Source organism: Carassius gibelio, chromosome B23 (assembly GCF_023724105.1).
Source record: "Carassius gibelio isolate Cgi1373 ecotype wild population from Czech Republic chromosome B23, carGib1.2-hapl.c, whole genome shotgun sequence".
Lineage (NCBI taxonomy): Eukaryota > Metazoa > Chordata > Actinopteri > Cypriniformes > Cyprinidae > Carassius > Carassius gibelio.
The window spans coordinates 6,612,584-6,638,217 of NC_068418.1; the positions used below are offsets into that span (position 1 = coordinate 6,612,584).

The following is a 25,634-nucleotide window of genomic DNA, read 5'->3' on the forward strand; positions in this document are numbered from 1 at the left end:
GCTCCACCCACAATGAAATTCAATGGACAAAATTTCTGCACCCATTATATACAAGTATATATACAGTAAATACCATGTGTTTTCATTTATTCTGATAATAAATGTATGACATCACAGACAAATACAATGTGTCACCGAAACCTTACATCGCACCTGGCTAAGAGTTTACTATGTGTTGGTTGTTATTTTTGCTACTGTTATGTTATGCTACTCAGCATAGTTTGCTTGCTATATATGTGCGTGTGTGTAAACAATGCAAATGTAATAAATATAAACATATAAATAAAAAATAATAATGTAAAAACAGTATAAAAATACAGTATAGAACAAAACAGATTAAAAACCATTATATTGGGAAATATGTGATGAATTCCTTTGAAGCAAAGCTCTATTTTCAGCAGACATTACTCATAATCTTTAATACATCTATGAACAGAAAGTTCAAAAACACATCACTTCATCATTTGTTTGAAATAGATGTTTTGTAACATCATAATTGAATGTACTGTTACATTTATTCTGCAAGCACACAATACACACACACACACACACACACACACACATATATATATATATATATATATATATATATATATATATAGATCCCAAGCTTTTGATCAGTAGTGTATATATTTACAAATAAATAAATAAATAAATAGAAATAATAATAATAATACTTTTTGTTAATTTTCTCATTACTTCCAAAGAGTGCTTTGGAATTGGCTAAGCTGAGCTCAGTATGAGGTTCAGTTATGTGTTACTCCATTAGACCAGGGGGACTTTCCAGCCTCAGCACAACCAAAGCACTATTCTGTTTCCTTTATCGCTTTCGTCATGGTTTGCTTTGGTGTAGCATCCGGTCATCTCCAGCGGGACTCGACCATAGCACTCGGCAGAGAAACATGCTCTCTCTTCAGGCCGAGGTTGTTCCTCCTCGAGCCCAGATTTAGACTCAAAGTTTCAGACTGGACTCACACAATGCCGGCTTTCACCATCTGACTTCACGCATGACCGCAACATCTCAATGATCTAAAACCTCTCACACACACACATTCATGCAAACACAGCAGCAGCATTCAGAATAATTAATATAAAAAACTGCAGTGCTAGTCAAAACTGCAGATTCCAGTCAGTGCTTTTGTAACTTTAGTTCACTGCTGCCTAAAACTGGCTCTAAATAGAGTTGTTATATGATGTCTATACGATAAACAAAGTCTATCTATCTATCGATCAATCTATCTATCTATCATAAAGTTTGGTCTAAACTGAATGGTCTACATATGTAGAACACATTTATCCCCATGCTGCAAAACTGCACCAACATTTGCCCAAAATCTGTGTAGAAAAAGTGAGATTCTGCAGACTTTGTCAGTACAGCTGCATTATGATCAGTATGCATGTGGCGTATTCATGTCATAATAACAATACCTGAGCCAGGGGCTGTTTTTGCCGTGGTTTCATTCTCGTCTCACTGACACAAATGTCTAGACGCAGTCTACTGTATAGTTCATTTGTACATTCCTGAGGGAAATAACATTAAGTCACCATAAACAATAAACTTATTTATGTCCAAACAGACATGAAAGAGAGCAGGGCTGCTGTTCTTAAAGCAGAATAATGACAGCAACAGTGTTATTTGATTTTCATAATGCTGTGTTTGATCAGATGCCAGGGAAAAATGTGTCCGAGACTCAACGGAAATGTCACACAACACACAAAAACTATTGTCAAAATACATTTATATCAATGTTATTAACAATGTTGAAAACAGTTTTTGCATATATATATATATATATATATATATATATATATATATATATATATATATATATATATATATATATATATATATATATATTGAAGATTAATTAATGAATAGAACAAAATGTATTAACAGCCTTTATTTGCAATAAAATAGTTTTTGTAACCATGCCAAAGTCTGTCACATTAGATAAATTGTATGCATCATTGCTGAATAAAAATATAACAAAAATCCGTAAAAAATAAAGAAAAAAAAAATAAAGAAAATACTGATATCAAAGCATATGCATATACTATATATTGTATCACGTTGATATGGATGTGGAGTTTAAAAGCTTTCACCTTGTGCAGCTTTAACCAATGATCATGCTTTCATTTATTTCTGTAATCATTCCTTTCAGTCTGAAGGTGGGTCATGTGTGTGGTGTTTGAGAGCCTGATCTGATACAGCTGTGATCTGCGGTCATGGCCTTTAGCAAGTGAAACAGTTTCGAGCTGATAAATTAAACCCATATGATGAAAGGAGCCATCTAGTGGTAACTTACTAATAACTGCAATGCAACGCTTGATTTCCCTACCAGTTTCTTTTCTGGCTACCTTTGCATGCTGTTGTGCTTTTATTTGTAGTGGGATAGAGAGCATTACCACAGCAGCACACAGCTCTACAAAGATCAGTCCTGATTGGAAAACATTCTCCACTTCAAAGAGCTCCTATCATAAGAAATCGACTGTTCCCTGAACATCTGAGAGTAAAGAGCTCATTGTGCTATGAAAACACTGCAGCTTTCTCAACATTTCATCCTCAGGGGAAAAAAAACAACTTGTTCTGAATTTTCAAAACTTCTGAGATCAGAGACATGAATTTATAAACAACTCGTATTATTTACTGAGGTAATAAAGAAGAAGCAAGACAGATGCAATAATTTCTAAACAACAGATGAAAAGATCAACTGTGGGTCAAAGCCTGTGCTGTTTCTGACTGTGTAGCACCTACAGCTCTGCAGGACGCTTCAGTTGATTTAGTCTGATCACAATCATTTGTGAGTCATATTTTAGCAATGATGGTTTTATGAATCCATCATAGTATTTTGCAGAATAAAATATATAATGAACCCCTGAAGAACGGAAACAAGAAGTGGCTAACACCTAGTATCTAGAAGTGCGCTGATGAAGTTCACACAGTTTGATTACCCTTCATGACCAGAGTAAGGGGACAGTGTGTGTGTGTGTGTGTGTGTGTGTGTGTATATACAAACACACACACACACACACACACACACACACACACACACACACACACACACACACACGCGCGCACACACACGCACACACTCTAAAACAATTATGAACACAAACACTCATTTTGGTGTATCTAAAAGACTGGTACACAAAAATGACGTTGAACGTAGCAGTTGTGTAATTCAAATGTTTAAAAAATATTTCAAACATCTCGGTTCAGTACAACAATCAAAAATATACAGAGTAAAAGTATAAAAGCTGTAAATTCACACTTAAATAAATAACATTCTAGAGACTGAGTTTCTTTAAAAATGATAAGACAACTACTATTAATAGAGGTAGTGTTAAAACACACTGGACAGGAGCACAGGAGCTCTACAAAATCAGAAATCTATATAAAATATGAGATTTTCATTTCATATGAGGCATATCAAGAAGTCTTTTCACTGCTGCTGATGGTGTTGTGCTGAGATCTAGCGTGCACTGACCAGGGAGGCGATGTAGACCCAAACGGAGAGCACGTTACCGGGGTACGGGTGCACGTAGACCGCCAGGGCAAACTCTACATTTGGGGCTTCGACCTTATGAACCCCTGTGCTGTGAACGGCTTCAATGATTGGCCGAATCTCTGAGAAAGGAAGGTGCAGGGGAAACCCAGATATCTGAAACAGATCAGTAAGAAGACAACATTAAAGGGACCGTTTACTGTGATGCAATAAAACTTGGCCACCTATGTGATAAAAAGGCTTTTTTTTGGATCTGTGCTACATTACAAGAGAACAAGCGCTATGGAATTCAGGTTTGCTTTTTACGCTATGGAATAGCTGACATTTGTGCTTTCTGTAAGGCTGTTAGCCTGTGTGAAGTGTGATTTCTTACAGAAGACTTACCCTGTATTCTCCCAGAAGGCTTTGCAGCTCGAGGCGGTGTTCCTCAGCCACCTCTCGCCCTCCGCTCAGCTCTAATTTTGGCAGGAACTGACGTAACGTAGAGATGCAGTAGCGGTTCCAGCGTGTGGGGTGACGCGGACGCCATTCCATGATCTTCTCCCTCAACACCTTCTCTATTCTACAGCACAGAAGCTCATTATCAGATATGTGTACCTTACTCTTATAAATCTGTTAGATACTCAATGATTTGACACACCTAGATACAATATCACATGCACATGCACACACGCACACGCACACATACTAACACTTACAAGAATACATATATACAGGAAAAATGCTAGCTAACAGTATATATATATATATATATATATGTTCGTTTGTCGAAGTGATTATGTATTTGGCACTTGTAAACATTGTCACATTCCTTACTTGCATAATATATATATAAAAGGATGTGTAGTTTAATGACTGGTGTGTGTTTGATTCACACTGACCTGTCTTGTAACTCAACAGCAGCAGCTCTGTCTGTGTGTCTGTACACCAGGCCCTCCGGCTGAAAAACATGACTCAAAATCAGCAATTTGGCCCAAAATGGCAAGAAACTGTTCTAGTTATTGCGTTAGCAGCGCAAAAGGTTGTGGGTTCGATTGCCACAGAACACACATAGTGCTAAAAAAAAATGTATAGCCTGAATGCACTGTAAGTGGCTTTGGATAAGAGCGTTTGTTAAATGCATGAATGTAAATGTAATATAAATCGAGGCCTGTGATTGGTGGAGCCGTCCTCACCTGCACACTAGAGAGACCGGGATCAGGGAACGATCGTGAGAAAAACGCTTTCCAGAGATTTGGTTTAGAGACGTCGAAACTCATTCTCACAGGTGCAGCGTATGGCTGGATATTAAACCACACCTGAGACACACGGACATAAATATCAATACAATTACCATACAATATATATTTTTATCATATCACAGAAAATAAGTGCCAAGCTTTGCCATAAATAGCTTTTTTTTTGTGCACAAACAAATGACTGGTTTGGATTTATCTGATAAAGTCTCTTAAGCTTAAATTTATTTGCTCAAAAATACAGTTAAAACAGTGATGCGAATATATATTTTTTCAACACTGATAATAACATAAATGTTGCTTGAGCAGTAAATCATCATATTATCATGATTTCTGAAGATCATGTGACACTGAAGACTGGAGGAATGATGCTGAAAATACAGCTTTACATCACAGGAATAAATTAATTTTTTTAATATATTCACATCGAAAACACTTATTTAAAATTGTAGCAATATTTGACAATATTACTGTAGTTCTGATCTAATACATTTGGCACAATGTTCCAAAAACATTTTTTTTTTACATATTCTAACTTTTGACTTGCAAATTGACTGTAAAATGTATATTTGCACAGATATGAAGTCAGTTCTGATAGTTGTGATAGATTTAACTGATTGTTTTGGTGGTGTTTACTAACGTTGTCTGAGCTGATCAGGCAGCCGATGGTCTGTAGGGGGCAGAATGAGTCATATTGTCCGTAGTGCTGCCCGGTGCTGGGATTCCAGATCAGATAGCGGTTCTGCTCATACGTCAAAACATACGCTGTAGGGCCCTAAGACAATGACACAAACCCATGCAGGCATAACAAAAAACAACAACAACAGCAACAGTCCATCACTGATTTCCACTGATGTGTTTTCATGATCTCAAAAACAAAGATTTGTGGTTTGTGGCCCTCAGTTTTACTGACGTGTGATTGGCTAAGAGGCTTGTCACTCACCTCAGGAATGGCGATGCCTATGATAAGCCACGCCCTTTTCCCCATCGACAGGAAGTAGTTACAGAGTAAGACAGCATGCTCCTCCTCATCTCCAGCTAGCAACGCTAGGAATTGCTAAAAGAGCATAAATCAGACACAAAAGAGTGTATGACACAATCGCACAGAACAGAAACAAACAGGAGAGACGTCCATGTTTACTTACATCACATGTGCTCCATAAGTCACAAACCCCTGCGAAAGACACGCTGTCTGGAAGAGAAGGAACGAGCGACACGTATCGTGCAACCAACTCCTGAGGAGAGAGCGCAGGAGAGGATGAGCAGAAGACAACACACACACACACAGGTGTCCAACAGTGTGTGGACAGACCGTGGTCTCCTGAGGGCCGTTTGGGAACGCGTCCAGCAGCTCCTGCGGGGGGTTCAGAGGCCGGATGAAGCGCGTGACGAACACGGTTTTCCCGTTGATGTCGATGACGGTGGTGAGACAGGGCCGCTCGGGGAAACGCCCACCTGCCTCCTTCTCAAACACTTCACTTGCCATCAACAAACGCTCACCTTCCTGAGAGTCGAACTGAGAGGAGAGAGAGGTCAGAGGTCATAAAACTGTGATTTCACTCAAGTTTCCCTTACTGTATATTAATAAACTGAGCTGTTCACTGAATCTCTGAACTGAGATTTTATTAGTATTATTATTATTTATTTGAAAGAAGCCTGAAGTTGCAATTAATTGATCAGAATACAATGAAATCTGTATTTTCAGCATCTGTACTCCATTCTTCACTGTAACATGATCCTCCAGAAATCATACTAATATGCTGATTTGCTGCTCAACAAACATTATTATTAACATTTTTATGGCAATGGGGATACTACCCCCGCCCCAAAGACTGCTTAATAATAAGAAAGTTTAAAAGAACAGAATGTATTTGAAATATATATTTTTTGTAACTTTTTTACATATCTTTACTGTGACTTTTGATCTTTTTTAATGCCCCCTTGCAAAATATAAGCAGCGTTTCCCACAGACTTACACTCTATCTGTGGCAGCACTTGTCCTGGTGGAAATGTATGTATTTAATGTAAATATAAAAAAGTGCTAATTCATTCTCTGCCAGCAGGAGGCGCTTTAAGAGCGGCAGAAACAGCAGCTTCCCCGGTAACGGCTGTAATCATGAACACTACTTTATCAGCACTATAGGACAGATGAACTGAAAACTACATCAAAACTTTTCTGAAGACAACCGGTTCGCTTCCAAACCGATACATTCACATAAAACACCCTTGCTGTGTTTTGATTTTGATACATGCAGTGCTCGTGTTTATTTAAAGAAGTCAAAGCATTGTGGAAAATCTTTTTGTGGCGGTCAGTGTTGATAATGTGACAGGCCACCACAAATAAGTCATTGTATGGGAAACCCTGAAAAGTATTTCTGTCTTTCTCTCTTTCTTAAAAATAAAAAAATAAATAAATAATAATAATTACTGACCCCAAACCTTTGAATGGAAATGAATATACAAGCTAAGCTGTACGATGCTCACAGATGCTGTCGATTACTACAGAAAAACATTTCGACTCTTTTCTCCATTTGTGAAAACAAACAACAGTCATCTTTACAGTAATACAGTCACTTACAGCTGAAGTCTGTGGGGCAAGACAACACAAATCTGCATCTTGTGTATTTGCTAAAGCGCTTTTAGTCATTATTCCACATCAAACGTTTCATATTTAAGCTGTGAAGTTTTTTTATTTATTATCCTTGTAGAGGTCATGATCAGCAGACTTTTCTCCATGTAAACAGTTCCTTTCTTGCATCCTTTCTGCAGATCATGTGAATACCTCCCAGTTTACTGGCTTTAGTAAAGGTTACTACTCAGTTGTACGTTAAAACATAAAAGTTTAAGCTTTTTGGTGATACTTCAAAAACAGTTATGTATTTCAATGTTTATGTTAGCACAACGCTTTTCCCCATAGACTTCCACTGAAAATAAACATGATTCAGACTCCAAACATGTTACCTTTACTTCCTTCATCTTATAAAAGCAGTCAAAAAGAGAGACAGAGAGGAAAAAGCAATATTGAACAAAAAATAATACGATTCTTATTTTTAGGAACATAAATAATTAGTGCTGTGAAGCGATCAATCGCATTCAAAATAAAAGCTTTTGTGTACGTAATATATGTGTGTGTACTGTGTATATTTATTATGTATATATAAATACACACACATACCGCATATATTTTGAAAATATTTATATAATATAATTTATATTATATACACATGTATTTAAATCTAAATATTTTCTTAAATATATGTGTGTGCATGTGTGTGTTTATATATACACATTAACACATAGTACATAACATAATACACAACACAGAAGTACACTATGTAAACAAAAACTTTTATTTTGGCTGCAATAAATCATTTCACAGCACTATAAAAAAATTTTTTATATTTTTTTTGTCCTCACATAACACTTGCTATAATGAAGCAGATTTTTCTGCTGTACCTTTTCTCTGATGGTGTCTCCAGGAACCAGCTGGGGTTCGATAGTAATGAAGAGGCTGAGGAAGGTTCCTTCACTCAGGCTGCGGACGGTGTCATATCCGCCTTCACTGCCCAAACTGCGCTCCTTACTGTATCCCAGCAGCACTGGAGGAGTGGACACCTTAAACGTCCCATCAATCTAAACATAATAATAGATACCGGTCACAATCAATCAAACCTGAGTATCTTCAGCTTTACTGATTACAACATAAATAAACGAGAAAAAACACACCAGCCAATCATATTTAAAAGAGATATATTGTGTCAACCAATCAGAGGGGAGCAGGAAAATTTAAGAGCATGATTCTATTATACAAGAACACTTGTACAGAAGCAGAAACGGTCATGTGCTCTGTGTGAAGTGCTGGTGTCTGGTGTCTTGCCCGAGACTGCAGGTAGATGGTGCTGAAGGGGATCTTGATGGAGCCGAGCCAGTGGCGCTCTATACGGGTGTGAATCGTGTTCCCTCGCTCCCGCTCATCCTGACAGAGTTCAGACAGACAGCTCAACATCACATCGGGAAGCTGAAAATGACTCTGGGAATGATCAGAATGCTTCTCACCTCCACCACATCATAGAGGACCTCATCGAAGATGTTGATGAAGACCTCGTCTCTGACCGACTGCAGACTGCTGGAGCTGTAGTCTCCGTTTGGAGCACTGACATAAAGGAGACACTGTTGATTCACATCGTGCAAATACTGAAACTCAGTGTGAAACGAGTCACATTTCCTAGTGAGCTGCCTACTAAGACAGCACTGCGAGGTATCACAGGCACACTCCTAACAGAACCACTGTTCTTAAACTTAGATAGGAACATTATTCTGTCTTTTAAGACGTCTAATTTTTTGGCCTAATTGTAATGTAGTATCACATCACAGATTACACCATGACAAGCTCAATGAAAATAAATAAATAGATAAATTAGAAGAAACTGCAATTTTTCAACAGCAATAAATACATACTATTATGTAAATGCTTCTCATGCTTCACTCAACATTGCAGAACATCAAGAAAAAATTTATAAAAAATATATATTACTGATGTAAATACATATAATAAATATTCTTATTCAATACTATAAATTATCAAGAAAAATTTAAAAAGAAATCCTAATGTATCAAGGTCAATAATAAATATAATTAATGCAAATTTATTTCTATTTTTATTTCATTTTTTTAGCTTCAACATTTGAGAACATCAGGGGGAAAAATGAAAATGATATTTTGTCAAAATAAATAATATATATTATTGATTTAAATGTATATTAAAAATATGCATTCATATTCAATACCTGAGAATATTAAGAATGAAAAACTAGAATTAGGAAAGTATTCAATATTATACATTTTTACTTTTAAAATATTGATGCATTGTTCAGTACCGGATATTGAATAATGAATAGAAAGTAAGAATAAATAAATAAATAGATACCCCCATTTTACCTATGTACCAGTTTTTTTTCTTGCTTATCCACCTTATTCCTAAATGTGGAAGTACCGTATTTTCGCACTTTCGCACGCAAGTCGCACTTTTTTTCATAGTTTGGCTGGTCCTGTGGCTTATAGTCAGGTGTGACTTATTTATCAAAATTAATTTGACACGAACTGAGAGAAATTAACCAACAGAAAACATTACCGTCTCCAGCCGCGAGAGGGCGCTCTATGCTGCTCAGTGCTGCTGTAGTCTACACTGAAAACATAGAGCGCCCTCTCGCGGCTGGAGACGGTAATGTTTTCTCTTGGTTCTTGGTTCTAAATGAATGCGACTTATAGTCCGGTGCGACTTATATATGTTTTTTTTTCCTCATCATGAAGTATTTTTGGACTGATGCGACTTACACTAAGGTGCCACTTATAGTCCGAAAAATACGGTTAGCCTATGGGCAAGACTTACAACGTGAATAACAACGTGCAGTAAACAGTAAACCTGGTTGCACTATAAACCAGTGTGTTCATAATTAAGATAATACGTAAAAAATAATATAGTAAGACACCAATTTGCAGTATCAAGCAGCAAAAAAAAGAAATAATAATAATACAAATAAATAAAACATTTTGTACAGCTACAGTAAAAATAGCTGGAAGTGAATGCGACCGAAAACAATACCCATACAATTTACAAAAGGCCCACCCATTTTAATATAAGGACTAAGATTGATAAGAGTGTCATTAGTGTTACTCACTAGGAGCTTTTCATATGAGCCACTTATGAGGTTCTGTTTCAGTTTGGAGACTGTCTTTGAAGACGGCAAGACATGTTCAGGAATAGAGCTGTAGTGACAGTAGAGCTATGAAGTTACGCTGTAGGTTTTAGTCTGACCTGAATGGCAGAACAATCTCCTCGTTCCAGCAGGGGTTTGGCCCCTCAGCTGTAGACGTCTGCAGCACTGAACGCTGGAAGGACACCTCCACAAACGGCCTGATCAAGGGCTACAGTACACACACAGTACATGAATACATACAGTTAGAGTCAAATAATATTGAGGTAAAGGTGCAGGTGTGTGCTGTTACCTGTCCGAAGGGCCACTCACTGCCCTGCTGGAGCGTCTGGGACGACACGGGAGCTGAAAACGGCTCGGTGAATGATCGCCCAGACTTAGCCGACACAGGGGGTTTGCTGAAAATACAACAAAGGATGAGTGATTGTTTCGGGTCTTCTTATTGGTCAGCTTTCCTGGGAGTGCAGAAACAGGTACCTGGTGTAAGGTCTGCGGATGGGCAGGTCGTACCCTCTGATGATGTTGACCAGGAGCTTGATGTCTCCATCTGAGAGGTTCTGAGCAGTCACCTTCTTCCTCTCCTTCCTGCGAGGCTTCAGGGGCCGTTTGGGCTCGGCAAGTTTGAACAGGTTCCACCCTAACACCCTGAAAGAGTGTCAGCTGAGAGTCAGTGGAGATATCCCAGAACACACTGCGGTATTAGTGAGGGATCACAAGAGACAGTGAAACAAGACTGCATCAGCCTCACATACAGCGCACTGGTTTCTATCCTGAACACAAAACACATAGATCTATTATTGATGTTGAACACGTTTCTGATGGACAGTCACAGTTAGTGCATTAGTGATGGAGAGGCATCAGGGACTCTTTCTGTAGCTGACATCATTAAACCAGTCCATGGAGACTCTTTAGGAGTCATTCATTCAACCAATTAATTCAAAACTGCATTCTTTCTGGAAGTGACTGGGTCTGGGTCAATAACAATAGATTGTGTGTGAACCGTCTGAGTAAAATCATTTTATGTACTGAAAGTAACAAAAGCCTATAAAGGAGAGGTTGTGGAAACTCTGTGGAGATTGTTTGTGTTTTATCCAAATTACTAACCTGGGGCAATTTTTTTATGATTAGATTTCCTGTGTGTGTAAATCTAAACAATCTACATATTTATTGATTAATGAGACTCACTTTTATATGAGGGAGTCATTGAATCATGCACTTAAAGGGGGGGTGAAATGCTATTTCATGCATACTGAGTTTTTCACACTGTTAAAGAGTTGGATTCCCATGCTAAACATTAACATAAACGTTTGAATGAGTATTTCTGTTCCAAAAATACTCCTTCCGGTTTGTCACAAGTTTCGGAAAGTTTTTTTCGAGTATGGCTCTGTGTGACGTTAGATGGAGCGGAATTTCCTTATATGGGTCCTGAGGCACTTCTGCCGGAAGAGCACGCGCTCCCGTATAGCACAGCACTGAGAGCACAACAGACTTCACTGATCAGAGCGAGAGCGTCGCGAAATGTCACAAAAGAAGTGTGTTTTTGGTTGTCAGGGCAAGACAACCCTGCACAGATTACCAAAAGAGAAACAGCATTAAGGGACCAGTGGATGGAGTTTATTTTTACAGAGCATCAACGGAGTTGTGCAAGTGTTTGTGTTTGTCCCCTGCATTTCGAAGATGCTTGTTTTACAAACAAGGCCCAGTTTGACGACGGATTTGCGTATCGTTTGTTTCTTAAACTGCAATTTACTCAAGATTAACTTCTTGTTTACTGAACTGCTGTATAAAAGCTATACAATCACGATCATGCTGTTGCCCTGAATATCACCAAGGAAAGCTAAAAGATCTGTTCAATTTTGGTATTATTTTAGAATGTGTTAGACTATTTTTGTTGCATTTGGAGTTTGACAGTCTCTGGTTAATGTATAATTTCACTGCATGGAAAAGAGCAGCATCGACATTCCGTTAAACGTCTCCTTTAGTCTTCCACAAAGGAAATAAGGCTGTATGGGTTTGGAATAGCATGAGAGTGAGTGAGTGAGTGAACACGTACATAATTGCTCTAAACATTCACTATCAGTACTCACCAGCAGATCAAACACACACACACACTCTCTGAGTGTGTGATCTCCACATTAACACACACACTTTACACTGACTAACTCTACAGAGAACGGCACCTCATGAACACACAGATCTGAGGGGAGGAGCACAATAAAAATAAAGGAATGGAACAGAAAGTCCTCAGAACATACCCTGCACCTGGACCACTGAATATACAAACGTACAGGAGAAAACAAAAAGAGAGAAATAAAAGACAGGAACTGTCAAATAAACATACTTTTATACTGACTCAAGATTAAACTAAGCCTCTTGTTCTCTGCAGTTTGTGCACAATCCAGTCATTGAAGACTGCTGATGGCATAAACTGCAATCAAACATGCTAATCTTCATTAGAACCATCATCAAATGTAATGAACTGCAGTGGATTTAGCTTCACACAGAAAGTCAGCATGTGTACCAGACCAGACCTGAATATGACATCTAGAAGTGCCTCCAGAAGCTTCTAGTTAAAGTCAGCTGTAGATCAACAATAGAGTGGTTTACCCGATGCTGGGGACCTCGTCCTCCGAAACCACATCGGACAGGATGAAATGATGCTTTGCTATGAGGAAACGATTAACGACTGACTCCCGCACCTGAGAAAGAGAGAAAAACTAAGAATTTGATTTTAAGGGCCCTACATACCACGCGTATCTTATACATAACACGCATAACTGTCCACTGCTCTTACATTATTAAAACATAAAGACAACAAAACTGAAAAGAAAACAATATTTAGGGTCCGTAAGACTTTTGTGACAGTCGGCAATAATCTTATGAATGCTTTTCTTTTGAACTTTCATCAAAAACATGTTTCAAGATTTCCATAAAGACATTAAACAGCACAGCTGTTTTCAGCACTGATATTAATAATCAGAAAATCAGCATATCAGAATGATTTTCTGAATAATAAATAAATTACATTCTAAATTAAAATAGAAAACACTTATTTGAAATTGTAATAATAGTTTACAAAATTACTGTTTATTACTCTATTTTGATCTAATAAATGCAGCCTTGGTGAACATAAGAGTTCTTTCAAAAACATTTAAAAAATCTTATAGATTCCAAACTTTTGAGTAAGGAACTTATTCCATGGCTAAATTTGACTCATCACTCACTCTCTGCAGATATTTGGCCACAAGGGCTCGATGTTCATCAATGTGTTCTTTGGTATCAATAATCTCGCCCTCCTTTAGTCTCTTCTCATAATCCTGAAACAAGATTATTAGACATAAGAATATTAACATAAGAACTACTTACAGTATACAGTACTCTGTCTGGACAGTCTATATTTTTTATTTTGTAGTCTTTGGCGATTCATCCATTCTTCAGTGATCTTACCTGGAACACTTTTTCAGATATTTCCCGCTCCATGGATGGGACGCATTTAAAGTGACGGAACTCGGGCACCTCCTGACTCCGCAGCCTCAGGAGACGGAAGCGGCGGGAACGCTGCAGCTCCTCATCCGTCAGGAAGTTAAACTCCTCCTGAAGCTGCTCCAGGCGGAAATATTCAGGCACCGCTACATCTCCACTGCTCACCACCTACAGACACAATAACACATCAACAAACTAACACAGCGCTCCTGAACACTAGACTCTTACTGGTTTTCTCTACTGTGGTGTTGAGCAGCCAAAAACTTATTTATTTTTATTTTTTTTATGACAAAAATTCACGTTTTATTTATTTAACTAAACACTGCGAAGAATCATCAAGCTCATTGGCAGATGCCTTTCTAGATATGCTAGAGCTACAGTGTAGATTGATGATGTAAAGGCAATAGGGCTGCACGATATTGGAAAAAAAAAAAATCACATTGCGATATTTTTATTTTCTGCGATATATATTGCGATATGAAATCTAATCAAATTTTTTCTTACAAACAAAAATGGGGTGAGCACACTTACATTCTCATTTTAAATTATTTAAACATCGACACCATCGTGTTAATTGATTAATTTGCACGAGGAAGAGAGAGCAAGACAGCGCTCGTGTTGTTTGAAGACTGTCTCTCTCTCTCTCTCTCTCACGCGCTCTCTCTCTCTCTCTCTATAGCTCTCTCTATAGCTCTCTCTCTCACGCGCGCTCTCTCTCTCTCTATATATCTCTCTCTATATCTCTCTCTCTCAATTAATCCGTGAATCACATCAAGAGCCGGGGAGCAGCTGGCCCGTACAGTTAATGAATAACGGATCAACTACGACAACCTACATCGCACATCCTGCGATGTGACTATCGTCGATTCGTACATCGCGATATCGATGCTTAAACCACACATCGTGCAGCCCTAAAAAAAAATAATTATTATGGAGGTATCTGGGGATTTATGTACCGAGAGCAGTTGCATGATGGAAGCATTGTTGGGGTCATTGGGGTCGAGGCGAGACTCAGCTGCCCACTTCCCCAATTTCTTCATGTCGTTCAGCCCAGATGCTCCAATACATGCTATAGCATCCATCTGCCTGAGACCACTGAAGAGAGAGAAAACAGTGCATCTTATGCAGCACAACTGAAAATAATGCGTTAATGAAGGGCTGGATCTCAATTTGGCTCTCTGACCTGTACATCCCTCCTCCAGGCTGACTGGATGGGGGAGCGAGGGGGACATCATCTTCCCCTACAGCCCATGACACACAGCAGGAGAGCTTCCCTGACGTCAACAGGGTCTGTGTGTTAGTGCCGTCGGCCTCGAAAGAGAACGGAGCGCCTACCACAAACAAGATTCCCTTCATGACTCATGACTGTGACGCACAAAACAATCTGTTCAGCAAGGTTTAAAGAGATTTACCACTGCCGACCCCCTCATGGTTGAACGTGACTCTCTGGTTGCTGCTAAACTCCATCTCCTCAAACGGTGCACTGCCGGTCAGGACAGAAGATTCTGGAACCGGCACACACACCTCAGTCAGCTGGGAGGTGGACGAGCCCACACTCTCAAACACCTGTGAGATAACATCCAGAACCTCTCAGACACAAGCAGACAAACAGCAATGCATTTGTGTGAACGCGCACACAACCCAACCCAGCCGTACCTGTAGTTTGATGCTTTCTGGCCAGTTCACTATCTTGAGGTTGAAGATCTGACCAACGTGAACTCTGAAATCCATGTTGAGGGTTCGACTGTCTGTTCTGGAAACTTCTTTATCGTTGTACAGGACCTTGATGAAGAGGGCACGTTTGGCCACATCCTCTCTACGGGCAAACTCGGCACTAGATAAGGCAAATAAAACTAAATGTTTACATTTCTAGAGAAAATCTGAATGTTTACTGTATTCAGGCAGGAGTCAGGGTGTTACAGGGAACTGAGATGTAGTTTCCAGAGTCTAAGTTTCTAAAGGTCCACCAAACCTTCATCAAAGAACTAGGAGCAAATAAAGCTGACTGCGGTGTTGCCTCAAGTTGATTGCATAAGATCCAAAAAGTTGCACTTGAATACACCACAAAAACTACAGTCAATGGCCAACTAGTGTGGGAGGAAAAACCTCTCCACAACAGCAGGTGGCAGTAGTCGGACGCTGTAATTAAGATTATGGTAATTTTAGATTCGTAATGGAACTCTTCCAAGTCTTAAAAACACCAAAGCGCAGTGCACTTAAAGCACACTAAATCCACACCCGAGTACCTCACATGAGCACTATTCGAGGCTTAGGCCTAATCCCAATTCTACCCCTAAGCCCTTCCCCTTTTGCATTCACGTGAAGGGTTAGGGGTGCCTCGATTCTCTTTAGGTTGGAGGGGTAGGGGTAAGGGCCAGATAGCCCTTCAAAAGAAGATTTTTCGGGACCACACTTCAAACGTAGCGGTAGAAATTATTTCGGCAACATGGCTGCTACAGCGAACAAAAAGATACAATAATGTAAGCTTTTTTGGCATAAATAAAGATTTTAACGAAAAGTAATAATTTGTTTTATGTTACATTTAATTGTGAATTCATATTAATGGTCATGTTACTCAAAGAAATGTTAGCAAAAAAATCGCTAATATTTGCTAACGTCATATCATTACAGACTGCATGATAGTGCCACATACGTCTGATCAGGGCCATAACTGCTGTAGACACTGATGGGGGCTAATCCCCCCAATAATTAGAAATTGCTAAACCATTTTCTCAAATATTGCCTATTTGAGAGAGATAGAGAGAGAGAGAGAAAGAGAAAGAGAAATGGAAGTTGCGTGTATTCGTGTTTGTGCGTTTATCTTTTTATTGTGAGTTTACTTAAACTGCATTGTATCCTCTCGTGGCTGGAAAATATAATGTAGCGATTCATTATTTAAACTGTATTTAATAAAAGTCTTGGGGCAGCTTTGACAAGTTTATTTCCTCCTGGATTCAGATTTTTTAGCTTCAGACTATGATTTGGTCTAGTTAGAGGATATCAAACATTAATTTGTCAGTGTGTGTGTGTCATTCACCGTGGGCACTGCTCATTGGGGGTGATGGGGCCAGAGACGGTAAGTTCAGGAATCAGAACCGGTTCTCCAGGTTTCCTGCGGATCCTGGCTGCCTTTTCCCGTACTTGCTCTTCCAGGTCACCCATGTCTGGTTTCTCTGGAGGTTCCGGCTTCTCTGGCTCCTCGCCCAGCTCTTCCTCACTTTCCCCATCCTCCTCTTCCTCCTCCTGCTGTCTTTTCTTTTTCTGCTTTTTCTTCAAAGCTTTCTGAAGGAATCAAAAACGTTGAGAACATCTCAATCTGGTTTTATGACTGCAAAAACAGTAGTTGCATCCCATGTGTAGTAGAACCTGTTTTCTCTTCCAGGATTTCCATTCCTCATGTTGTCTTCTGTATTCATTCATCTTCCTCTGATAGTCTTCCTCTGCCTCCGCCTCCAGCTCTGACACCTCCGCCATGATGTCAGTCTCAAAGTCCCGCTCGTCCTGCTCTCCGTCCACCTTCTCCCTGCAGAAGCCACTCGTCTCATGAAACACAGCACAGACACAGAGTCAAACTCATATGAAAGAAGCCGTACCTCCTGATGAAGAGTTTGAAGGGCGTGTTGGTGAATCTCTGGAAGTCTCTCAGAGCTTTGAGCTCCTTCCACACTCTGATGATGCTTTTGAGAAGAGCTCTGTCCTTCTCCTGCTCCACATCACGCAACTGACGGGTGTGTCTGACGATACAGGAAGAGACCAGGAATCAATTAAAACGTGATGAAACAACGATCATAAACATAACAGGTAGAGGTAATTGGAATGTCTTACCTCACTTCCTGTTTGTACTCCGCTATCCTCTGCTGGGACACCTGACTCAGAGCCTCTCCTCTGTGTAGCTCCAGCATATTCTGAATCGTGTTCCTCAAGCTGTTCAACTACACACACACACACACACACACACACATATTCAGAACGAGTCTGAAGAACAGGAAGCTTGGTTTTGTTGGCACACTTCTGGGTTACCTTATCAGTCAGGAGTCGTGTGAGGTTCTTGTGCTGTCTGGTCAGGTGCTGATCGTACAGCTGGGCGAGACGGGCTGCCAGCACGTGTTCACGGCTGAAGAGAGGATGATGGGAGAAGATGAGGCCGGATACATCTACATCCAGCTGGTAGTCTGCCTGGGGGTCGCCCATTCCAGCTATGTAGTGGTTCACATGCTTCGACTTCAGAGCCTGGGACAGAGCAGACAATAGTGGAAACGCCATGTCATTATGCATTTTCAGAAATAGCATACAAAATGGCATTCAAAAGTAGATCTTTTGTTATTCTTTCAACAAAGGATCAGTGAAATATAATAACTGGTTGTTCCACCCTTTGCATAAAACAACTGCAATCAAGAGTTTGCGATAAATTTTGTCTTTAACATTGCTGAGGAATAATGTTGGCCCACTCTTCTTTGCAGAATTGTTTAAAATGAGCCACATTTGATGATTTTTCGAGCATGAATGGACTGTTTAAGGTCATGTCACGGCATCTCAATCAGATTTAAGTCCTGACTTTGACTTGGCCACTCCAAAACCTTAATTTTGGTATTTTTGAGAGATTCATTGCTGGTGTGTTTGGTATCATTGTCGTGCTGCATGAGCCAAGTGTGCTTGAGGTCATCAGAGGAATGGTTGTGTCCTGCATCATTCCCGCTGCGTGGACACGTCACATATTCTTCGATGCTCAATAGGAAATCAGTACTAATCAATACTGATCAATACTAAAATCAACTGAATACTGAGGGGCATCTGAAGGATTCGACACCTGCATCTCTACAACCTTCCATAACATAGCAACTTCTATTGCTCTCTGATAGACACTGCATCTACCTGCACTCTATGTTTCAATCCAGGATGGACCATCTTTAATGTAGCAACAAATCTGCAGAACGTCTGCCATTATATTTAAACTGTATAGCTAGAGGAAACTGAAATTATGCTTGACGCTACATCGAATTATTAATTTAAAAATTCTACAGGTATGATACTTAAAAAGGAACGAAGTGCTAAAACTACTTAAATAAAAAAATTAATCAAACAAAAAAAACTAAATAAAAATGACAAATGCACATAAAATTGCTAAACTGGACATTTAAGTACAGTTTGATTTTGTGATTTTCTAGCAATAATAGTAATAAAAAAGAAAAAAAAATACTACCTAAATAAACAACTGAATAAATCCAGAATAAGTAACAGAGCTGCAGACTGAGCATAAATTTGTACTCAGTAAGGGCTAACTTAGTCTTGGCTCAAATGTTGCTCTTTTTTTTTAAATAATGTAAAAAATGTTCCATTTTCTACAATTGTTTTTCATATATTTACAAAGCTTGAATACAGTTTGCAGCATTTAGCAATTATATCAATTCTGATTTCTAAACTGTTTAACCAAATTTTTGAAAATTTTGAAAAAAAAAAAAAATATATATATATATATATCAATTTTTTTAAAATACTTTCAGGTTGCATGTTATCCAATCACCTGTCTTTTTTTTCACTATTTTTCTTTTTCTTTAGGTAACAGGGTTGAATGATTGAGTTTGTCGTATACGTTCAACACTTCTGCCTGTACTGTGCATGAGGACTCATCAGCCTCGTGCTCCTAGTGTCAGCTCGATGTTTCTCATTTTCACTCTTTAATGTCTCATTGGGCTGCATTACCGGAACACTTCATGTCAATTAGTTCCACATGACTGTGAGCACTTTCATAATGTTCACTTTTATTGGCATTCAGCATTCATAACACACAAGTACCTCCAAGTATTATAAATCACACATGGCTGAATGGGTGTGTTATTGCTCTAACATGTGTGTGTGTGTGTGTGTGTATTATAACGTCTATTACATATCTTATTTATTTTAAGTTGTGTGAGGCGTGACAGGCACATGTGACCTCACTGCCCTGTCTTACAGCAGAACCTGTGACATCATCACACATCTGGATCCCATCTCCGTTCTCACACCTCTCATCTCCACAAATATTACTTTTCCAGTTCCTATTGCCTGGAAACAGACTGCAAGGAGGATATAACACCAAAAAGTGCTAGTAAACATTCTAGCATTTAACATAAAAAAAAACAAGGGTGGGCAGCCTGATGCCTGATCTTTTTCACTAATTCACTACAGAAATTTGCACAACTTGCTAAGATTTTATGGTGTTTTCCTGACCTACAAGATATTTCCAGGTCTTCCCTGTCCCTGGGGTCCTTGGAATTATTAAAGTAAAAAAGGAAAGTTTTTTTTTTGGAAAGAAGACAACTGATTGTTCCTCTCCAGACCAGAGTTAGAGGTCCAGTGTCTTGGGATCACAGAAAACTGTCTTCCAAACCCAGTACATTCAATGTGAGTCATGTTTCATCTGAATTCCCCAAACTTTGCAAAACTTAATCAGACAAAAAATGAATTACTCACTGAGTTAGCCTGCTTTCATATTTTAAGTAGCTTTATAATTTCATATTTAAATACTGACCTTATTGTATAGAAAATATTGTACAGAATTATTAACCCTTCATGGTAAAGATAATTTCTGTCAGAATATGAAAATTTTGAGAGTCAGCTGTCTGTAAAAGGCCTAAAGAAACCAGCACATAAACACACACAGTGTTGTTCAATCTCTGACCTTTCTGTAGACCGCCTGCAGCGCAGGGTCCAGCTCATCCCCCAGGTGGAAGAGAGGCGGTCTGGACGAGGACTCTTTGATTGGGTCAGGCAGAGCAATAATACACCCATCATCTCCAAACCACTTCCTTCCCTGCACAAATCACAAACACTCACATTACAGACAATAATAACATTTGTAAACAAATTCGTTTTTTTTACAGGTTTCTTTAATTACCTCAGCCTGCTTCAGGATTCGGTTCTCCAGAATGTTCTGATTGGTCATACAGACGTGTGGCCTGTCCCCCACATATAACCCTTCCTCCTCCAGGTAACGGGGACGCACGTTCTCGGGCAGCTTACTGGAGGCAGGAACTGTGTGGCCAGTGTAAATCACAGATTATCTGACCTGCAGGAAGGTTCAGGTGAAGAGCTGTGTAAGTGCTGCTTCGGTTTCTGTACCTGGCCTCATGCTGGGAACAAACAGCGTCTCTCGCTCCCTGTGCAGGCGCCTGCTGTAGCCTATATATTCTGCTCTCCTCACTTCCAGGAAGTCCTGTGCTGATTGGTCAATGATGAACAGATCCTCCTCATCGTCTCTGACCAGAGGAGCATCTTCATCCTAAACAGTGAATGAATGAATGAATGACAACCAGAAACTAAAATATGGACACTTTACAATCATTTCAGATTAGTTCATCTGAAATTGCATTATTGCATTATTTTATTACTAAAACTGAGCAATACAGTGGTTCCTTTTATTAATCTTTACAAACTACAGTTGATAAAAACACAACTAGTCATTGTTAGTTCATGTCATGATTCTGCCCTCGTGTCCTTGATTTTTCCTAGTCTTGAGGCAGGATCATGACAGACCCATGTTTTGTGTACAAGCACATGGCCTTGTCTTTGGGCCATGTGCTTGTGTTGTCTCGTTCCCTTGCCCCGCCCCCCTTGTTAACCTAGTCGTGTCTTGATTGTCCTATCTGTAACACCTGTCGTGTCTTGATTAGTACCCCTATTTAGATCTCCTAGTGTGCTCTGTCTTGCGTTGGTTCATTGTCATTGTGATTGTACCTCAACTGTGTCCTACAACTGTGATTTGTGTGTTCCTCACCTGTGATTGAGATTGTATCCTGTATAGCCGTGAGTGTTATTTGTAGTCAGTGTTCTCTAGTTTTGAGTCTTTGTTTATCTTGCCTTGTCAGTCCTGTTTAGTTATTTTTGTATCTGCCCTAGTCCTGTTTTCCCCCTCGTGGGTTTTGTTTTCCCCTTTTTGTATTAATAAACTCTTTGTTTTGTGATTCCCTGTCTGCACTTGAGTTCCTCCCCTACCAAAACCCTGACAAGTTCATGTTAGCTTAACTCCATGAATTAAAAGTTTATGAATAAATGTTATATTAGTAAATGTCAGATTAACATTATCTAATTAACATTATTATTATTTACATTATTATATATAACATTTATTTATTATATATATATATAACATTTATTTATTATATATATATATAATAAAACATTTATTTATTATATATATATATAATAAATAAATGTTATATATATATATATAACATTTATTTATTATATATATATATATATATATATAAACTCAAGTCACCCTGGCTTCAGGCTCTTCTTCTGCTTCATGCTCCCTCTCCAGGTCTCCCTCTTCCTCCCCTTCTTCTTCTTCTTCCTCCCCTGATTCCCCCTCTCCTTCTCTTCTCCTGGAGTGTGTTTTCTTACGCCGCCGCTGCTGTTGAGGCTCCGGGTCAAAGTTGAAGGTGAAGAAGTTGTACGCCTCTTCAGCCGTCGGCAAACCAGCCTCACCCTGCTCAGAAACCCAACCCTCATCAGGATCTGAACATGTCTAGATTCTGTCAGTTCTGTTCATTTATACTCCACCGAATGAGGAAAATATCATTTATACAGAGCACAAATCTCCAGTGTAGTTCGCAGGTATAATAAATAACCATTTCATTACTTTTTGAGGGTGCTTCTCACCCTTGCAGGAGAAACAGCAGACTCTTACCCTTTTGTCTTTTGCTGCGCGTCTAGCTGCATCACGAAACTTCAGCCTGGCAGCAAAGGATGAGTCTTCATCGGCCTGTAGATCTGGATCTGACTGAAGGAGGAAACCACATGATCAGACTACTGTCAGTTCTAAACTTCAGGTGGCACGTTTTAGGTTAATTATAAAATATGCATACAAAATGATCTGTGTTTACATGTGTTTACTACTGCTCAAACATTTTTAAAAGTCAAGATACGTCTCTTACGTCTCTGTCGAATCTAGTGAGGGTGTCTCTGTCTCGTAGAGTCTGTAGACGGCTGGCAGGCTCAATGATGCTCTCCTGCTCTAGAAGACTAGCGGCTTTAGACTGAAGGGATGACACAATTATGAACGAATTAGGAACCATTTATTCTTCTGAAATAGATGTTTTCCTCTCACTGGCCCCAGACGACCTCTACCTTTGCTGCTCTCAGCTTCTCAGTCATGCGCTGTCTCATGCTGGTCTCTGATTGGCTGGATCCTGGCCTCATCACAGGACGAGGAGGAAGATCTAGAGAGATTGTGAGGATGAGAGTGTTGTACTCCATGTCAGTCACACACAGCCCCAGTGAAGGCAAGGCTTTGAGATAAGGTCCTAACCTCTGGGTGAGCGCGCTGGAGGGGTTTCTCCATCATCTCCTCTGTCCTGCTCCTCTCTCATCTCCTGCACTGCCGTCACCTCCTCCTCATCTGGAGGAGACTCTACTGCCATCTCCTTGAGCAGCTGGAACATGTGCAGACATTACAGACAAGAGAAACCCAAGTGCAACGGAAAACACTGCCATGAGGTCTGAGGAGATTCGTTAACAAACTCCAGATGGACTGATATTTTGTAGAAATATTCATACTTTTGTACTTCTCTACTTAGATTCAAGATTCAATATTCAAGATTTGCATTCATCACATACATGATTGGCAAAATCATTAATAATAATCAATATCATGTTTTTAATCTTAATCTAAAGCAAAGATTACTTACTGAATAAAACTGATTACTGACAATATTATTTGCATTATTGCTTAACTTTTTAAAAGCCATCAATGTTAAAACAGCAACAATATATACTAATCATCATCATCATCATCATAATAAGGTCATAAATCACAAGATAATGATTATAAGACCAAAATATTATAAAAATTATAATAAGTCCTAAAATAATGTCATCATTTTATCAAAAAGCAGAAACTGATAATTAAAAATCATCTCTGTATAGTGGTAATGATATACTGTTTATCTGTAAAGTTATCACAGTCCTGACCTTCTTCTTCTTTTTCATTCTCTTCGCCATCACTGAACGTCTGAGTGTCTCACCAGGGTCCTCTTCTCCACCTGGAAGCTCCTAATGTAACATATTATGATATATATATATATATACACACATCATATATGTGTCTATTGTAACTTTTTTTTTTCTTTGAGTTTGCATGAATTGCTGTTAATCATGTCAGTCCAGTTAGATAAAAAATAACATGCTGTATTTTTCTCGCTGGTCAGAGACAGTTTTTAAGGAAATTCCATGCTTGAATACAAGAAGAATGACAAAGAATGTTAAAGAGAGTTCTGAAATCCAATAGACAAGCACTGAAAGAATAGTTGAAATGTTGTTACTGAGCATATTAAGATCAGCATAGACATTCTCCTTAACATCTCAATTTGTGAATAAATGGATGGATGGATGGATGGATTAGATAGATAGATAGATAGATAGATAGATAGATAGATAGATAGATAGATATATAGATAGATAGATAACTAAGAATTACTACAGAAGCTCTATTGAAGGAAAGTCTAGCAGAAATATATTATTGCGCTACAGGAAATGGCAAGGGTGAGAACAGAACCAACCTCCAGCGCAGTGTGTTGATTCTCCTTAGACAGATCCCAGTGTGAAGGAACCAAAGCCTACAGCAGATCAGCACACACACACCTCACACACAGCTTCATGCATGTGTCAGTCAAGGAGCTTGCGCTAGCTTTATATCACTGCAGTTTGTCTTGTATAACAAACATGTCTAGCAACATCACATGTGAAATACACCAAATATGAGCGTATGTGTGTACTGTCCAAAAGTGCAGCCCATTAATAACAGGTGATAGACAACAAACAGAGCAAATAGCAATCATTTTTCAGTAGGCCTACACTTTACTATCGTGTGTAGTGTTTCCACCTGTTTATCATCTCTGACTCTTCCTAAAGACTCCTGCAGCTCTCTCCTCTTCTTCCTGATCTTCTCTCGTACATCACTGGAGATGACAGGAGAGAGGATTTAACAGTCTTACATCTTACGGTTTGATTCTTGAAACAGTAGAAACGGAAAGACTGAGTTAGGTTACCTGGGCGATGACATTTTGGTGGCCATGAACGCAAATAACTATTTATATGAGATATCTTCCCAAATTCATATCAGATCAGAAGTCAGGACTTCACGGGAACTTCTTGATGAAACTGAACGAGTGAAGTTTACAGACTGTATCGTCTACAGCAGACATGATGGTTTATAAACACACACGATGATTCTGTTAAAGTAACGTTAAATCTCTTAATAACCGCAGACTGTTAGTCTTTCGAGGCAGGACATAAACAAAACAAATGAACACAACTGAAAACAAAGGCTTTTTAGATTTTAACAGCGCAAACAACATCAATCCTCTGAAGGAGCAGCTGTTCAGTCTTTATCTTGCTAGAGTTTTACCGTCATGCTGCGCTGAGCGCTCCGCTGCCTGGTAACGGATCAAAATAATCTGTACCGGACACAGAGCAGCTTGCGTCCGGTCCATCCCACTCAACGTCAGAGTGGTTTTCATTGGCCCACAATCCCGTCAATCATCTAAATCTGGAGACGTCACGGGCTTGAATCCGATCCTGCGTAAACGTAGTTTTTTCTTCCACGTCGTTTATTTGATCTTTCATTACAATTTTACAATACTACTTTACTACTTTATTTAATGTAAAAAAAAAAAAAAAAAAAAAAAAAAAAAAAATATATATATATATATATATAT

At 39.0% G+C, this 25,634-nt stretch overlaps 1 protein-coding gene across 2 annotated transcripts; it reads right to left on the minus strand.

Moving 5' to 3' along the window:
• Positions 1–3,173: 3,173 nt before the first annotated feature.
• cc2d2a (coiled-coil and C2 domain containing 2A) lies at positions 3,174–25,385 on the minus strand. Of its 2 annotated transcripts, XM_052594858.1 has the most exons (38): positions 24,966–25,385; positions 24,800–24,875; positions 24,477–24,533; positions 23,890–23,970; positions 23,228–23,351; positions 23,047–23,138; positions 22,854–22,955; positions 22,607–22,699; positions 22,196–22,405; positions 21,037–21,196; positions 20,813–20,949; positions 20,597–20,728; positions 17,959–18,168; positions 17,764–17,870; positions 17,532–17,672; positions 17,305–17,461; positions 16,976–17,220; positions 15,595–15,772; positions 15,351–15,504; positions 15,122–15,269; positions 14,895–15,033; positions 13,903–14,106; positions 13,680–13,772; positions 13,063–13,154; positions 10,933–11,100; positions 10,748–10,853; positions 10,557–10,666; positions 8,798–8,894; positions 8,619–8,717; positions 8,198–8,374; positions 6,054–6,257; positions 5,887–5,976; positions 5,685–5,798; positions 5,382–5,516; positions 4,682–4,804; positions 4,388–4,446; positions 3,891–4,068; positions 3,174–3,662 (listed from the first exon to the last, which is right to left on the minus strand). In XM_052594858.1, exons 1-38 carry the CDS (start codon positions 24,989–24,991, stop codon positions 3,474–3,476), a joined length of 5,007 nt encoding a protein of 1,668 aa, XP_052450818.1. In that variant the 5' UTR covers positions 24,992–25,385; the 3' UTR covers positions 3,174–3,473. The 2 variants fall into 2 exon arrangements, with proteins under 2 accessions (XP_052450818.1, XP_052450819.1); XM_052594859.1 differs by lacking the exon at positions 24,477–24,533 and having other exon boundaries at positions 24,966–25,370.
• Between the last annotated feature and the right edge of the window lie 249 nt (positions 25,386–25,634).